At 49.0% G+C, this 18,170-nt stretch overlaps 1 protein-coding gene across 3 annotated transcripts in view; it reads right to left on the bottom strand.

Moving 5' to 3' along the window:
- The window catches only part of MTA1 (metastasis associated 1), a 94,881-nt gene extending 80,238 nt beyond the window's left edge, over positions 1–14,643 (bottom strand). For all 3 annotated transcript variants that reach the window (XM_067300727.1, XM_067300728.1, XM_067300729.1), the window contains exon 1: positions 14,509–14,643. In XM_067300727.1, coding sequence (XP_067156828.1) covers positions 14,509–14,536 — 28 coding nt within the window. In that variant the 5' untranslated portion in view covers positions 14,537–14,643. The remainder of the gene's footprint in view (positions 1–14,508) is intronic.
- Positions 14,644–18,170: the final 3,527 nt, after the last annotated feature.

Below are 18,170 nucleotides of genomic sequence, written 5' to 3'. Positions count from 1 at the left end.
TCCCACTTGGCAGAGCCCAAGTCCCATTGCCTTTTAGCTTTTAAAAAAAAACCACCATCACTCACATTAGCTGTCATCTGATGAAATGTTCAGTTACAGAATAGATTCAGTTTCAAAAGAGAAAGCCTTAGGAGCACAATATTTTCATTACACAGAATGTAAAACTGAAACAGTTGTTTCTGTTACTAAGAGAAGTATGAGGTCCAATACAGGCAGCAGTATACATGAACCAGATACTCACAGTTAATTTGTCTCACAGATCCACAAAGGTATCAAAGGTATACAGTCAGCACAAGTTCAATCATATTTCCCAGACAGCAGTATTTGTGGCTGCGGCATGCACAGAATGCACATGGCTTGGCTTCTTCCTCGGCTTGCCATGCTGTTGGCAACACACCACTAGTACCACTCAAATCCTTACACTGAAAATAGTGGAAATGGAACAACAATCCAAGCATACAACTATCTTAAATACCTATTGTCATTTGGAAGGGGCATAGCAAAAGCCATCAGTATCACCTGCAGAAGTCTCTATTCCATACAGAGGGCAAATCATCACTAAATTCAATAAGCACAGGTTGAGGTGTCCCAGGTAAACTGCTAGTTTTGCTCTTCTGACCTAAGTGACCAAGTCAAAAGGCTGATGAGGATAAACAGAGCTCAAGACACACAACCCTTGACTGAAATCTTTAACCGAGAGACGCATGTCCCAAAGGGGAGCACGCTTGTTAGAAGGATCTGCTGCTCACACAACATTCCTGAGATTAGCTGCCTGGTCTCAATCAAAAGGCTTAAACTGAACAAAACAGCAAAACATTAAGCGACAAGGTCTCACCACTAAAGCAGAGAGTCTAGTTTTCAACCAGGGGTCAAGAGTAACCAATCACTGCAAACTTCCTTCGGCCTTAAGCCTGCAATAAACTTCCTAGATATGAATTAGCAATGACAGCCCAACTCAGTGAGTGAACGTCCATCCACAACATGGATTGCCTTGTCTCTAATCACGCAGCAAAATAGCTCAAAGTCAGGTAACAACGGACAAGGTTTCCCTCAACAAGGAGCAGCAAGGCCACAGGATGCAGCCGGCTCTGGCAGTCAGGCAAACATCTCAGGGCACCTCACCTTCAGTGAGGGCCAGGTGACTCCATGAACAAGCAGAGTGATTCACAGCCAAATTATCCTTAAGTACTTGCAGCTCTGCAAAGAGAAGCCAGCCAGCACTTCTAAAGGAACTGTTGCATCTCTACCCTTCCCTTTACTATCGTTTACTTCACTCCAGTAGTTATAGTCTCTGGCTTGGAGTTTCTAGAGCATGGTTCCTCAGTGAACTCCCACAGCACTCCAGGTTCGGCGTCTGTGGCCCTCACAAGGAGTTAGTGAGCACGCTCCTTCCAAAACGGCATTTATGTCTAGTTAACTGCACACAGAAACTATGCGTATGGGCTGATCTTATTTGCAATGCTGGCTTTTAACTATGCAAAATGCTTGTTTCTGCTACAAGACCAACCCTTCCAATCAATGAAGAGTTGCTTTCCCACTGTCTCCATACCCTCAAGTGGTTTAACAAGGGTGCCTGTGTGATCTTGAGCCTTTAAGGATGCATAAGGAGGACAACAATGCAGACATTAAAAACAAATTATCATATCATCTGTGTGCCAAGGACTTCAGTGGTGAACATGCATACAGGCTCTCTAGATTTTATTAGTTCTTGTAATATTTCAGGTATAAGGAACATACTGTAACACCTCTCGGACAAAAAGGAATTTATAGAAATATGCAGTCAACGACATGGCGTACGTTCAGCTCAACTTCACTTTTTTTCCCCTTCCCCAGGAAAAGCAACATGGCTTAAAAGAATGCTGATGTTGTAAAACAGAGTCATGATACGTGTAAGAAAAGGACAACTCTGAGTATCATTTAACAAACCAAAGCCTCTATTACCACAGTCGAATTCCAAGCGTACATCTACATACATACACATGCAGAAGCACTGCTCAAAATTATTGCATACAAAAGTACGTACAGTTTCACATGTACAAAAAGCACAACAGGAGTCCATGGTCTGAATTTCACACTAACTTCTATTCTGTTTTTCAATAATAAAACATAGAGCAAGATACCATTCCAGCCCCAAGCAATGCAAAGTCCAGCAGTCGGAAGGAAAACAAAAGTGGCAAATTCATACATGCACAAGTAAGAAAACCTTGTACTTGTGGCCAAGTCCCCTGAAACATGCATATGTATGAAAATGAGTAGAAGCTAATAAGCAGTGCAAATATCAACACTTCATCCACACTTTGTCACAGAGTCAGAATGCTTATAACAAACAGGTGGTCGATTTCCTAAAGTTTGTTAACTCAATTCTTTTTCTAATGTTTTAACTCTTATTTCTAAAGGTGGGTTTCCCTGCAGAATGTGATCAGAGCCATGAACATCAAGAAGCAGTAATAAGCTTCTATCTCTTTCCCAGACTGTAAAATGCTCAAGAAACAAGGATTATCTACACATTCAAGTTGGGGAACAAAATGTTTCACACTACATTTTTTTCCAAATGTACAGAACTTATATATAGAAAGGGACAGCCAAAATAACTTGGTTGTCTTGAGATGAAAAGCATACATCAGTTTTGCTGACTTGCCTCCAAAAAAGAAAAGAAGCCAAGTTCAATATTCCCTAAACTATAACCTTAAAGTGGAGGCAATTCATGGCAAGATCCATTTAACAGGACTATGGATTATACACAGACCTATAAGAAAAGCTGGTATAAACATTTATCAGTGCAAGCCCTTCTCACCTGGTAAAAGAAATTACCAAAAAAAAAGGAAAGAAAGAAAGAAAAAAAGATCAAACAAAAAAACACACCACTCTGAAGTACCTGTAAAAGTTACAAACAAAAACTCAAATATCCACCACAGAGATCTCTACTCAAGCTAAAAGATATTCTCTACATTTTTGGAGCAAAAGCCAACTGAGCCAGTGACATACAACTTGCTTACACAAACTGACAGTTGCCTGATCCAATTTTGACTCTGAAACATAAAGGGATTGGGGACTTCGCAAAGGCTTTCGGTTCTTTGTTTTCTGTCCTGTCAAAGGGGGGGGGGGGAATCCTTTTCAGCTACTTCATGACTTTTTTTTTTTTTGCCTGAATCTTAATGAAACAAGGTTTATGCAACTTCATTATCCATGCATTGGTTCTTCCCTATTAACACCTGAACCTTTTGTTCAGTTTCCAACATTTCACACAGGGACAGAAGTCTCAAAGATAATTAAGTTCTGATGACTGTTCCCTATCTTAAAAAGGGAGATACTAAAACTACAAAAGAAATGGAGAAAGGTAAGACAGACAAAGATAAGAAATAGTTCCCACTTCAGGAACAATTAATAGACTAAGTTTTAAAACAAATCACTGGAGGCTCCACAGGATTTGGGGGAATTATCACAAACGCGTGCTTCCTGACGCACTTCCCACCAGCTCTGCTGTCAGTGCTGTTCGAGACAGGTACTGAGCTAGATAACTTGTGATTTGATTCAGCGTGACCGAGTACGTTCCCAGAAGTTTACCGTCTCCACCAGGGAAGAAGGCAGATACTCTGCCCAGTAGCAATGGAGCCGAGATCTCAGCCCCAGACCAGGCACAGGGCAGGTGCTGCATCTGCCCCAGGAAAAGGACAGGATTATGAAGGGGGGGGAGGGCTGAATAACCACCACCTCAGGGAACAAAGAAAGCAAATCTTAGAGAAATTCACTGTTATTTCTGTTCCTCACAGAAGAATTTGCTGTCTTCAGCATGCAGAAGACTCATGGAAAAAATGAAGGACGGCAATCCGCCGGTACTAGTGAAGAACAGCAGTTAAGGGTGTTGGAGGAACCTTGCAGGTCACTGTTCTCAGCAGAGGACTCTGCCACATTGAAATAACTGCTGCTAGGGATGCCAGCTGAAAGGTGAAATCGCAAGAATGTGTACAAACAAGGCTTGAAAAGTGAATTTGCGAGAACACTGGAAACAAAGTTAAGCTTCCAGAGTACTACCCTGAGGATTAAGAAGCAATTCTGCTCCTAAAAATCAATTATATGGCAGTACAAGGAAACCCATTTCAATTAATCCACTCCCAATATCCTAGCGATAACCGAGACACATTTGCATGCGGCACTGACCCTTTAGGCTCACAGGAGTCAACTCCTCCAGGTTCCTGCAGGACGAGAGTACGCTAAATATTCCTGGAGAACCAATCCTTTTCTTCTCTGCTTTACATCAGATATTTAAGCATGATTTAAAGTCCTTTGGACACAAAGCCTGTTCTGTTTTAGTTTTTCCTGTCACTTCAGTTCCCAAGGATGTAGCTATGCAAACATTTTCTCCAGTGGCAAAATTGTATTCCCACATAATTTCAGTTGTGCCAGTACAACTCTTTGTGGAGCGATACCATAAACCAGGTGGGCTGGGAGGCAAGATCAGGAAAGTCTAATTTACAGAAGAGCCACACAGTAATTTGAATAGATGGAAAAACTCAGAGGAAAAACTCTTTAAACTTTTTTTTTCCTTGGGGGGGGGGGGCAGTATCTTCAAACTGCACCCTAACAATCTTCTTTTCTGGTAGTAAAGAAAACCTATTCCACTGTGAGCCTCATTGCTAAGGACAGAGGAAAAACACTCTTTACTAATGGATTTTTAGGTATTGCAGAAGATCACAAGAAATCAACCTGATGTTCCCTGCAAGTTTCCCACAGGTTGCAAAACAAGAACTTTTGAAGTATTCAGTTACCAAGTTTAGTATCAACCTTAAGCCATGAGGAAAAGGAGAAAAAAAGAAGACATATTATTTTGAAAAGTATGTTCAACTTCAGTTAGCTACCATGAATTAACTGCCTAGGCCACAGTATGACTATACTGAGTCCAGGAGTTGGGGGATTAGTGCCAGATCAAAAACATCATGGCTTCACCATGTCAAGCACAGATCCAGTATAAGCCCTTGCCGTAGTTTAGCAGTGCCAGAAGCTGATTCATCCCCCGCCTTCTCATAACACCCCCTCAAGCTGTGACAGCTTCTCCTTGGATGGAAGGAGGGAGGCACGCACATGGTAAACCTGATTAGGAAGCGATCCAGGTCAAAAAAAAAAAAAGTCTCAGAACCAAACCAGTTCCCCGATCTGCTTCACTGTGCAGCCATGCCGAGTTGTGTAAGCCCAACTAAGGAAGCAACGTGAGGACAGTAACAAGTGTCTGAGAGCAGGCGCTGCCTAAATTGACACCACTAACCAAAAGAAACATCCACAGAAACTGTCTCACTTGGCTGGTTCAAATTTGCTCAGAAGATGTTGACAACTCAACTCTGTAATGACAAACTCGATGCTAAATTGAGAATCATCTGTTCACACCACACTAACTTTATGCTTGGTCAAGTATCGTCTGTCCTCCTACGTCTCGCATAAAAGCATGAAGTCCCCAAGTTGCACACGATGTACTCTAGTTAATTCAACAGAAACGTTACCATGGGCCACAGCCAATATAGATCACATTTGGTGATCTGGCAACAGACAGAACCTGAATTGGGAAGTCACAGGTACTAGGAAAACTACCCACCTTGTCAATAACACACGTGTAAAAGGGTGGAGAAGCCTAAATTTCTTTTCAGCTTGCAAACTCACTTTAAAGCAAGTTAACTTCATTGATCAATGTCAAGTAAAAATTATCTCAAAACCACTCCCCCTTTCTGAAAAGCAAGACAGCAAAGGAGCTGCAGAATCAAGACGTTTGCATGCTTGTTTCTGGGCTAGACTATACAGCCTAAAAACTTCATAGCTACTGCCCTTAAAGGTGATCCATTTTGCCTATAAAAGCCCATCACTTATTTCAGCAAACAGAAGTACAGGTTTAGTTAGGAATGATGTACCAGACAAAGAGATGTTCAGTTTTGCACAAGAGCACAAAAAAACCTTCATTCTTCAAGACTTAAGTTTTCCCTTTCAGTACTGTGGAAAGAACAAATCAAAGAAGTCTTCACACCTCACAGGTTACTACTCACTCTCACATCCCACAAGCAATGGAGATCCATGGGAAGAAGTCCCCACGCTGGCAGTAGACCACCCAAGATACCAATCAGAAAGCTCACTTTAGGAGCCTCCTCTCTTTGGAGAGGATTAGGTTGAATCTAATCTTCGGTGTTTATGAGCAAACAGCAAACTTTATCATGGAAGACAAGCTGCAATTTTAGGCTCTTTTGTGAAGCAAACTATGAGTAGATCAGAAGCATGTAGGCTATTCTCTTTACAGGCTAAATTTCACACTGATATATGAGTGGTTTTGGTGCATCTCAAGGCATCAAATTGCATTCAATTGACTATGAATCTTCCTGAAAAATACTGGCTTATGTGAAGTACAAGAGGGGCACAAAGGAGGAGATATGGCATTTCCTGAAGCTTCTAAAAAGAACGCTTTCTTCCTTAAATTCATCCTCAGCTTTACTGCATATTTAAAGAAAACTGGTGAAACACACAAATGTTTCTGGCAATCTTTTTCTTTCCAAAGCTTAAACTTTGTCACATTTGAACATCCGACACCAATTCTGAAGGACCTCGCAAGGTATTAACCTCCAGAAAAGGCTGTATCACACATCCTACTAGACAACATGAGAAACTTGCCATCTGCAATTAGGAATAAATTAAATTATTCATCTAAGTACAAGGGTCCAATCCCCTTTGAACTGTGGTGTAACAAAGTTCCTTTAGAAAAGCGCTCCAAACACTCTTCTTTTATGTGACAAATTCCTTGATGTTTTTCTCCTACTGAAATGCTTTCTTATGTATTAAATAATTACAGCAGAAACTCATCAGTTCTTGCTAACAACATACAGCCTAACAAACCAAATTTGGCTTTACAGGTTAAAGAAGAGAGGAGGAATCAAATAGGACTTTAAAAAAATGCTTGAAGCAAGGCTTCTTTGTGTATTACACATACAATGGTGAACTCTGAGATACTGAAAACCTAGAACTGTAATATCTTCTTACAAAAGCATCTTTCCTGACTATTCCCATTATCTAGACTTCAGAGGAAACTCAGGCAAGATCGCTGAAGTTAACTATTTGGTGATTAAAAACACATATTTTTTTTTGCAAAGCAGTAAGATACAACATAACAACTTGTCAATTGGTGCAGAAGTGAAATTTACTTAATAGATTATTTGTTGTCAAAAGATGTGCAGAAACAAAAGCAAGGTACCTCCAGCAGTTCATACCCACACTTTCAAGCTACCCTAAACTACTCAGAAGTAGTTTAGAAATTGAATTAGAAATAATAACCACCTTACGCTCTTCCTGTCCTAGGAGAGATTAAGTACTCTATTTATTTAAAACTAGGATGTTTAAACATAAAGTTTTTATTTGAGAAAACCACTCTATGCAAGTGAAAGGAACAAAAATTCTTTAACATTCACACACAACTCAAAATTTCACCAACTTAAACAGGGAGGCTTAAGAGTCTCCCAATTACTAAACAAGTCCCTTGCTCTACACTTTCTTATCAAGTTGCCTTTTATTCATCATCACTGAATGGCAAAAGAGTGAAACAAAAACACCCGGACTCCAAGGGTGCCAAAGAGGCAACCAGCAGGCAAGGCCGCCCGCAAGGCTGCTGCTGCCCACCTGCCTACAGCCCCTGCAGGGAGAAAGGGTCCCCATCCCTCCCTGCATGCCATCCCCTCCAGCCTCCCGCACACCAGCGTGGACCAGCTTAAACTCAGCAACACAGCAGGAAACTATCTGTGTTGCTGTGCTAATTTCCTAACAGGCTGGTGACACCTGTCTGGTCAAGAGGGGGCAAGAGAAATTGGACTAGGTAGGAGGTGAGACACCTTGCTGGGCGCAAGGAGAGGAGAAACCAGGTTTCCATCTTTTGGCAAAAGCAGACTTAGGGCTTTTACACAGTTGTGTGATCTGCATATAGCTCCACAGTTATTACAAACCCATGGAGAGTGTATTGACACAGTCATTAAGAATCTAGCACCCAAACACCCCTAAGCAGGCTGACACCACGCTCCAGACCATGCAACATTTCCTCAACAAACAAAAGCTAATGGACACTGAAGCAGTCCGATACAGGGTAGGGAGGGGAAAACTGTAAAACAAAAGAATATAAATCCTTGTGTAAAGGGAAACAATGAAAGGAAAAGATGAAGAAAGCCAATGGCTGGCTGTTGCTGAAATGTGATAAGCAAGAAGCTGGCATGTATTTACTAGAACCAATGACTGTAGAAATCTATTAGTAAGTAGCAAGAATAAACTCCCTCATTTCTGTTATCTCTACTAGTTATTTAATCCCTTTCTCCAGTAAATCCACTCACAGCTCAAGTTACTTTCAAACACTCAACTTCAGCTAAAGGTTAATTAATAAAAAAAAATTTTTAAAAACCCCACACAACTCACCTTCTGACAGAGAATACAGAACCAAACAGTATACTGATGGAGCTGCACTCCCATTACCCTCTCCAGCAGCTTGATATGCATACACACCGATAATAAAGAAAGATGATAGAGGGTTAACACATGCTCTTGTAGTTAAAGTATCTGAATAATATACTCCAGATCTGGATTCATCAACATGCTCCTGTGTAAGCTTTCTTAATAGCTCTGTATTTCAGTCCTTCACCAGGAGAAGCACAGAAAATTCTCATTGACATCACTGTGATGTCAAGAGAACAAATTCACTCCTCTCTTAGCAGCACTCAGACAGTAACATAGATGTAAGGAGTCACAAGCCACAAGAGGAGTTTAGATTCCACACTGTGGTATGTAATTGGATGGGGGCGGGTCAAATCATGGTCCTCAGTGATGCATTAATAACACCTTATAATAACAGAGAAATGATGTCACGCTGCCATTGTTAAAAACTTTGGGGACGGCTGCATTGCAATCAGAAGTATGACTGGGCACAGGCAGGCACCAATACCAGTTCTAATCTAGCTAGTCTGAATAACAATACCAATTAAGTTGTGCAGCTACAGTCTCCAGCACACTGGAATAGAGCTACTGTGTGGTCATGATTTCACTTGCTTTTAACACGTTAGATAAAGCTAGCACAGATGTACCTGACAGTCCTGTGATCACAACTTCCAGTGCAATTTAAACACACCTTAAATCTACTACAGACTCAAAGGCAGTGCTAATTTTGTAGCCTAATACACTCCTACACAAGAGGATAACTTTTAAAATTCAAAAACGTATAAAGAGCTTTTCAACTAAAAGCATAAGTTGACATTTGTCTCAGCAAAAAGTGTTGGCTCCATCCTTCCTTTCCTTTCTTTCCTTCATCCCCTTGTTCCCAGCCCTCCCACTGAGCCCATTCAGTTGTTCACACAGTCCCCATAGTGAACCAGATCAGGTAGCTGGTACAGATTAAAACTAAGCCAGGAAAAACAAAAGGTAAGGAGGAGGAAAGATGGAAGAATTCTGGAGTTCCTCAAATCAGTACCACAGGGAAATTCCCCCCCCCAAAATCTTTGTTTCAGACCTGCAGTGGGGCTCAAGCAGTTACAGCCACAGAAAGAAATACTTGTCATACTACAGTTAAACCCTCCCCGAGAAGGCAGAGGCAGAATAGCTGTTGGAAAGTCTCTTGATACCGAGATGACCTGTTCCCTTCCAGGAAGCTGACACAGCGCTCTCCTGAAAGGGGAAGCTGGCACTCACTAAACAATGAACATCTCTCTCCCACATGCATTTTTTCATCGGAGGCCCTCAGTCCCAGCTCAGACATCCCAAGTTTCTTAGATCTGGTGTTTATCCAACATTCCCATACAGTCTTTGATTGTGCAGACAGCCAGGCCTCTCCACAAAGCAGCAGGCCAAACCACCATGACTCTTTCCAGGCAAAGTAGCCCACCTACATCATGCTACCTGTCATTTCAGAGCTGCAGGGCAGCTGTTAAGAAAAGCTTCACTTTACTACATTAGAGGCACATAATTTCCTTCCAGATAACAAATAAGATTCCATACTTCATTTTGGAGGGCGATACCCTGGCCTCTTCCCTATACATTTAAAATGTTTCAGATCACCCATGAACCACACAAATCTACAAGAAGAGGGTCCAACCTGTATTGCCAACTGAACCCCCCTCCTCCCCCCATTAGAAGTGTACCAGTAGGAGTTCACCAGGAAACAGGAGAACCTCCTTCTGTAAGCAACTAGATGCCACCCCTCAACTTAGGCACAGACTCTTACAACCATTCAAGCAGCAGCTCCCAACTTCCTCAATATCTGCTCTACTACACAACACAGAGTTAAGACTTGCACGCCACTTTTGGCCCCATGCTGCAGGCTGCTAAGCTCCTCTAGAAATGAACAATGGTATATCAACATTAAGAGGGAATAAGATACTTCATGTCCTACAGAACAAAATTGATAACTATGTGCTTAAAAGAAGCCTTTATTAGAAAAGTGTAATCCAGCTATTCGTTTCTGAAAACAAAAATTCACACAGTTTCATGACTAGGCTATAAGTAATCACTATCCATTCCAAATCAAAGCACACTTCGAGGATTATTATCGATCTACAGTGAACAATACGCTTTTGGCAGCTGTTAGGTCTGGAGTCCATATACACAATTCAGTAACCACAAGGACGATAACAGACTGTCTGTTGAACGTTTGTCTTCCAGTGAGAAGTATATGAAATGACTATGCACAAATCCCATTCAGGTTTTAATCCTGCCCTGGAGTACACAGAGAATTTCAATGTGCACAGTCACTGACGAGAGCCACCAACATCAGGGGTCAGAAACAACACAGTACTCCCAGCTCCTTTGGCTCACACTGAACAGAGCAGTCATACAGAAATGGCTGTATCTGTCCATATGTTGATCTTGGTGATATGTCAAATCAAGACTTTACCCATATGGGCAATAATGGAGGACAGTAACTGGCTATCAGCCAACTGCCTTGCCCTCCACCTGGAAAGGTTACGGAGCAAATCCTGGTCACCGTTTCCAAGCTCTTGAAGGACAAGAAAGTGACTGAGAACAGCCAAAAGGGATTTACCAAAAGCAAATTGTGCCCAACTAATCTGATTCCCCTCTATGATGAAAAGACTGGCTCTGAGGATAAGGGCAGAGCAGTGCATGTGGTACACACTGTGACAAGGCCCTTGCTTGTCCCCCACAGTATCCTTAAAACCAAATTGCTGAGATATGGACTGGATCACTGGACAGTAAGGTGGGTGGAAAATTGGCTGGATCACCCAGGCTCAAAGGTTTATGATCAGTAGTAGTACAGCATTCACCTGCTTGTCAGCGGCATCCCTCAGAGATCAATACAGGGGCAAATCTTGTTTAGTATTTTTATTAACGACCTGTGTAGGGGCTGGACTGCACTCTGAGAAATTTTGTGGATTTGGGAGGAGCAGTCCATACACTGGAGGGCAGGGCTGCTATTCAAGAAGGTTTCAACGAGCCAGAAAATGGGTTAACAGAAACCTCAGAAAGTTCTACAAAGGCAAATGCAAAGCCCTGCATCTGAGATAGAAAACCTCCTTGCAATGGTACAGGCCATCTACAAAGCATCTTTGTAGAAAAATACCCAGAAAAACAAGTTGCCCAGGAGACAGCATTGAAGCCTTGCAGCAAAGCTGGTGGCATCTTGGGCTGCGTTAGCGAGAGTGCAGTCAGCAGGGCAAGGAGAGAGATCCTGCCCCTCTGCTCAGCACTTATGAGATCATCTGGAGTGCTGGGTCCAGTTTGGGCTCCCCAGCATAAGGACAGTGACATACTGGAGCAAGTTCCAGTGGAGGCCACCAAGGTGGTTGGGGCTGAAGCACAGGATGTACAAATAGAGGCTGAGAGAGACAGGTTTGTTCAGCCTGGGGAAGAAAAGGCTTGGAGGCAGGGATGGATGTTACTGCTATCTACAATGTAGAGCAGACAGGGCCAGGCTCTTCTCAGAGGTTCACAGGGATGAGGGGCAACAAACATATGTTCCAACCAGAAATTTCAACCAGACATAAAAAGAAAACAACTTGCCAGGAGGGTGGTCTAACACTGGAAGAGGGCCCAGAGAACAGGGGGCATTGCTATCCTTGGAGATCTTCAGAACTCAACTGGACACAGCCCCGAGCACCCTGCTCTAACTGGATGGCTTTTAGCAGGTGGTTGGACTAGAGATTTCCAGAGGTCCCTTCCCACCTACATGACTTTATGGGGAGCACAATCCAGGTTTTGTCATGCAAAACACTAGAGATGACATTCAACGCAAGACTAGCACCTGTAACCTTAAATATTAAACAACAATTCCCAGGAAACAATTCCCTTTACAAGTCACACCAGGAACTGAGTTGTAAACTCCAACAGCCTGTTTTCCTTTTCATTTTTCTGCTCTCAGCATTTCTAACCCAAGATAATGGTACACACACACAACTAGCTTGTAGCAACCCAAGAAACAAAGCTGGGACAGCCAAGATGAATATCTTATCCCTTTATGAAACCAAGCACAACCAGAGGAAAAAAAAAAAAGTGTAAATGTGACAACAGACGTGACATTTTTTCACAGTGCAAAGTAAGGGTAGACCAGAAAAGTGGAAAGAACCAAAAGTAGTTGTTGATGGAGAGCAGCCAGACAGGATGGCTTGGCCACCTTCACTATATTTCCCCCTTGTTTACTTTACTCCACTTTTGCAGAACTCCAGAAGAATAGGGTACTTTGAGAAGGAGGGAACCCCACAAAAATATCTTCCCTTACATCCTATGGTTCAAGGAACAAGGAAGTTCCACAGAACAGCTTTTATGAAGGAAAATGGCTGAGCACAAATTCATGCCAGACCACCCTCAGTGTTTATATTCCATAAAATTCAATCCCAAACCCTGTTGCCTCTCCTTTCTCTTCACGTGAGTTTAAACAAAGGACAATCAGACAGGAGTGCAAGGCTCTGAACAGAAGACTAATGTGAAAGCGTACAATAAAACAGCACGAATGGAAGGGAAGGCCAAGATCAGCAGGACTTGCTTCATGCGACTGCCCTGGTCTACCAGCAGTCTCTGCCTATCGTTACACTCACTCTTATCCCAGCAACTCCCTGTACGTCCCCACCCTTACAACCTCACATAACCCTGGTCGAAACAGCCATTCAGCCCTTCGTTCCGCCCCAAACCCAATCCCAACTCTGCTTCCCCATGGTCTCCAGTCTTGCTCTCACAGGTTGCTCCAGCCCCACCAAGCCACCCCTCCTGCCCATGCCGCCATCCCAGATCTGCCCTCTACTCATCTCTGTCCAAGACCCTGACTCCCCACACACATCTCACACACCAAGCAGGCCCCTGTTATCCTCAGCCCCATACAGCCCAGCAGGGCTTTTCTCCATCCCCAGCCCTCCCACGTGTCCCCACCTCTGCCCCACACCCTGTATGTTGCACAACACCAAACACACCATCTCGTGCCTGCCCCCACCTCACAGGTGGTCTCCGAGCCCCACTGCCCCCACAAAGCTTCCCCAAACCGCCCCCACAACAGTGCTTCGCACCTAAATCCCCCTTGCTCTCCATAACATCCTCCCCCACAACACTGCAGTCCACACAACCCATTGCATGTGTCCCATGCACCCATACCCCACGTACCCCATCCCCACCTCCCTGTGCCCCATCCCATCCCCTTCCCCACACCTCCATCCCAAATCCACCCTCACCCCACTCACCCACTTCCAACACCCCTGTGCCCACCTGCCTCCTCCTCAGCCTGTCCCCACCCCGGAGCCACCCACACTCCCCACATCAGCCTTCCCATCCACCTAATGCCTCCCCAAACTGCCCCAGCCCCAAAGCCCACACCCCAAAGCCGCCTTATGTCTCCACCCCACCGAGAAACCCCCCGGCCTCATGCCTCAACAGCCTTCCTCCCCAAGCAGCTCCTCCCAAAGCTGCCCCTCAGCCCGCCCCACACACCCCACCCCAAACTTCCCCCAGAGCCCACCCCCGCACTGCCCCGCACCCCAGCCCAGCACACCCCACACCCCATCCCAAACCCACTCCACACTCCTGCCACCCCAGCGAGCCCCACAGCCCAGCCCCACACCCCGGCGCACCCCACATCCCATCCCAAACCCACCCCACGCTGCCCAACACCCCATCCCGAACCCACCCCACAACCCGGCCCCCCCCCAACGGGCCCCAGAACCCAGCCCCTCGCTGCCCCACAGTGCATCCCAAACTCGCCCCACAGCCCAGCCCCACAGCCCAGCCCAAACCCGCCCCACAGCCCTGCCCACCCCCACAGCCCAGCGCACCCCAGACCCACCCCCGCACCCACCCCACGGCGCCCCGCACCTCCCGGCGCCCCGAAGCCCGCCCGCGCCGCCGCGCCGCCCCGCCCGGGCCGGGCCGGGCCGGGCCGGGCCTGCCCCGCCGCCGCGGCCCGCCGCGGCCCCTGACGCGCCGCTCGCACGCGGGGAGGAGGGAGGGAGCGGAGCGGAGGGAGGGGAGGCGCCGCGGCGCCCGGGCCGCGCGGGGCCGGGGTCCCGGCGGGGCGCTTACCTCCGACCCGGTACATGTTGGCGGCCATGCCCGGGACGGGGACCGCTGCCGGTGCAGGGCGCGGGCCGCTCCCGCCGCCGCCGCCGCCTCCAGGTGCCGGATCCGCTGGAAAATGGAGGCTGGAGCGGCCGGGCGGGGGAGGGGAGCGAGGGAATTAAAGGGGCCGCGCCGGCTGCCGCCCGGCCGCCGAAGGGAGGGCGGCAGCGGAGGGCGGGGCGGCGGCCGGCGGCGCGGGCACGGCGAGGCCCGGGGGCGGCGGGCCCGGCGCGGCCCGCCGAGGGGCCCGGCGGCGGCGGGGGGGAAGCAGCGGGCCCCGCCGCCCAGCCCGCACCATGTGACGGCGGCGAGCGCCGCGCCCGCCCGCCGGCGGCGGCGACAGCGGCAGCGGCAGCGCCGGGCCGGCCTCCTCCGGGCGGCGGCGGCACCAGCCTCCTCCGGGCCGGCCTCCTCCGGGCGGTGGCAGCGCCGGGCCTGTGGCGGGGCCCGCGCCTGCACGCGGCCCCCGGCCCCGGCCCCCAGGCGGCCGCTGGAGCGCACACTCAGTCACACGTGCCCGCGGCTGTCCTCACGGCCTGCACACGCACACACACCCCACCTGTCCTCGCAGCCCTCCTCACACACACCGCCTGTCCTCACAGCCCTCCTCACACACACCGCCTGTCCTCACGGCCTGCACACACACACACCGCCTGTCCTCATGGCCCTGCACGCACACACACACACACACCACCTGTCCTCACAGCCCTCCTCACACACACCGCCTGTCCTCACAGCCCTCCTCACACACACCGCCTGTCCTCACGGCCTGCACACACACACACCGCCTGTCCTCATGGCCCTGCACGCACACACACACACACACACCACCTGTCCTCACAGCCCTCCTCACACACACCACCTGTCCTCACGGCCTGCACACACACACACCGCCTGTCCTCATGGCCCTGCACACACACACACACACACACCACCTGTCCTCACAGCCCTCCTCACACACACCGCCTGTCCTCACAGCCCTCCTCACACACACCACCTGTCCTCACGGCCTGCACACACACACACCGCCTGTCCTCATGGCCTGCACACACACACACCGCCTGTCCTCATGGCCCTGCACACACACACACACACCACCTGTCCTCACGGCCCTCCTCACACACACCGCCTGTCCTCACAGCCCTCCTCACACACACCGCCTGTCCTCACACACACCGCCTGTCCTCATGGCCCTGCACATGCACACGCACCCCACCTGTCCTCACAGCCCTCCTCACACACACCGCCTGTCCTCACGGCCCTCCTCACACACACCGCCTGTCCTCACGGCCTGCACACGCACACACACACCACCTGTCCTCACAGCCCTCCTCACACACACCGCCTGTCCTCACAGCCTGCACACACACACACACACCACCTGTCCTCACAGCCCTCCTCACACACACCGCCTGTCCTCATGGCCCTGCACATGCACACGCACCCCACCTGTCCTCACAGCCCTCCTCACATACACCGCCTGTCCTCACGGCCTGCACACGCACACACACCCCACCTGTCCTCACAGCCCTCCTCACACACACCGCCTGTCCTCATGGCCTGCACACACACACACCGCCTGTCCTCATGGCCCTGCACGCACACACACACACACACCACCTGTCCTCACAGCCCTCCTCACACACACCGCCTGTCCTCACGGCCCTCCTCACACACACCGCCTGTCCTCACGGCCTGCACACGCACACACACCCCACCTGTCCTCACAGCCCTCCTCACACACACCGCCTGTCCTCACAGCCCTCCTCACACACACCGCCTGTCCTCACGGCCTGCACACACACACACCGCCTGTCCTCATGGCCCTGCACGCACACACACACACACACCACCTGTCCTCACAGCCCTCCTCACACACACCACCTGTCCTCACAGCCCTCCTCACACACACCGCCTGTCCTCACGGCCCTCCTCACACACACCGCCTGTCCTCACGGCCTGCACACGCACACACACCCCACCTGTCCTCACAGCCCTCCTCACACACACCGCCTGTCCTCACAGCCCTCCTCACACACACCGCCTGTCCTCACGGCCTGCACACACACACACCGCCTGTCCTCATGGCCTGCACACACACACACCGCCTGTCCTCATGGCCCTGCACGCACACACACACACACACCACCTGTCCTCACAGCCCTCCTCACACACACCGCCTGTCCTCACGGCCCTCCTCACACACACCGCCTGTCCTCACGGCCTGCACACACACACACCGCCTGTCCTCATGGCCCTGCACGCACACACACACACACACCACCTGTCCTCACAGCCCTCCTCACACACACCGCCTGTCCTCACGGCCTGCACACACACACACCGCCTGTCCTCATGGCCCTGCACGCACACACACACACACACCACCTGTCCTCACAGCCCTCCTCACACACACCGCCTGTCCTCACAGCCCTCCTCACACACACTGCCTGTCCTCATGGCCCTGCACATGCACACACACACTGCTTGTCCTCACACACACCACCTGTCCTCACGGCCCTGCACACACACACACACCACCTGTCCTCATGGCCCTCCTCACACCCACACACAGTGCTTGTCCTCACACACACCGCCTGTCCTCACGGCCTGCACATGCACACACACCACCTGTCCTCACAGCCCTCCTCACACATACCGCCTGTCCTCATGGCCCTGCACACACACACACACCCCGCCTGTCCTCACAGCCCTACACACACACCACCTGTCCTCACACACACACTGCCTGTCCTCTCAGTTCTCCTGACACACACACACCACTTGTATTCACACACACACCACCTGTCCTCACAGCCCTCCTCACACACACGCCACCTGTCCTCACAGCCCTCCTCACACACACTCTGCCTGCCCTCACACACATACCACCTGTCCTCACACATACACACATCCTCCCATAGATGTCCTCACACACACGCCTCACCTGTTCTCACACACATCTGTCCTCATGGCCCTCCTCACACACGCACACCGCCTTTCCTCCTCGCACACACCCCACACATGCACCCTTCTCCACACACACCGCCTGTGCTTGCACACACAGCCCTCCTCACACACACAGCCCTCCTCACACACACGCACACGCACACAGCTGCCCTCCTCCTGGGCGGGCGTCACCGCACACCCCCCTCCTCACACACGCCGTGCACCTGCGGGGCACTCACACCCGCAAGCCCAGCACGCACACTGCGTCCACCCGCCTGTAGCCATGTACCCCCTGCGTGCCTGCAGGGAGAGTGGCCACTCGCCTCGGCACACCACGCGTTTGGGAATACCCCACAACTGGTACCCCAACTGCCTGACTGGGGGCACTGCGTGTCCCGCACTGCCCGCGGCAGCACCGGGGCCTGCTGCTGGGGAAGTTTTGCGTCAGCCAAAACATATGTGCAATAAAACTCTCTGCAGCCCCGGAACAAGCAGTTAACCAAGCACACGGTCACACGTTAGCAGGGCTGAGCATGGCAACCACCTGCACTCTCAACCCTGGTTTTTGTGAGGGCCTCAAACAGTCACAGAAGATTGCCCAAAGTTTTGACACCTGCCAAAATACATGTATTAAAAAAGAATGATTTTTTTGCTTAAATTCTTTTTTATATGTTAAA

Source organism: Apteryx mantelli, chromosome 8, assembly GCF_036417845.1.
Source record: "Apteryx mantelli isolate bAptMan1 chromosome 8, bAptMan1.hap1, whole genome shotgun sequence".
Taxonomy (NCBI): Eukaryota; Metazoa; Chordata; class Aves; order Apterygiformes; family Apterygidae; genus Apteryx; species Apteryx mantelli.
This window is presented reverse-complemented; position numbering and strand designations above follow the sequence as displayed.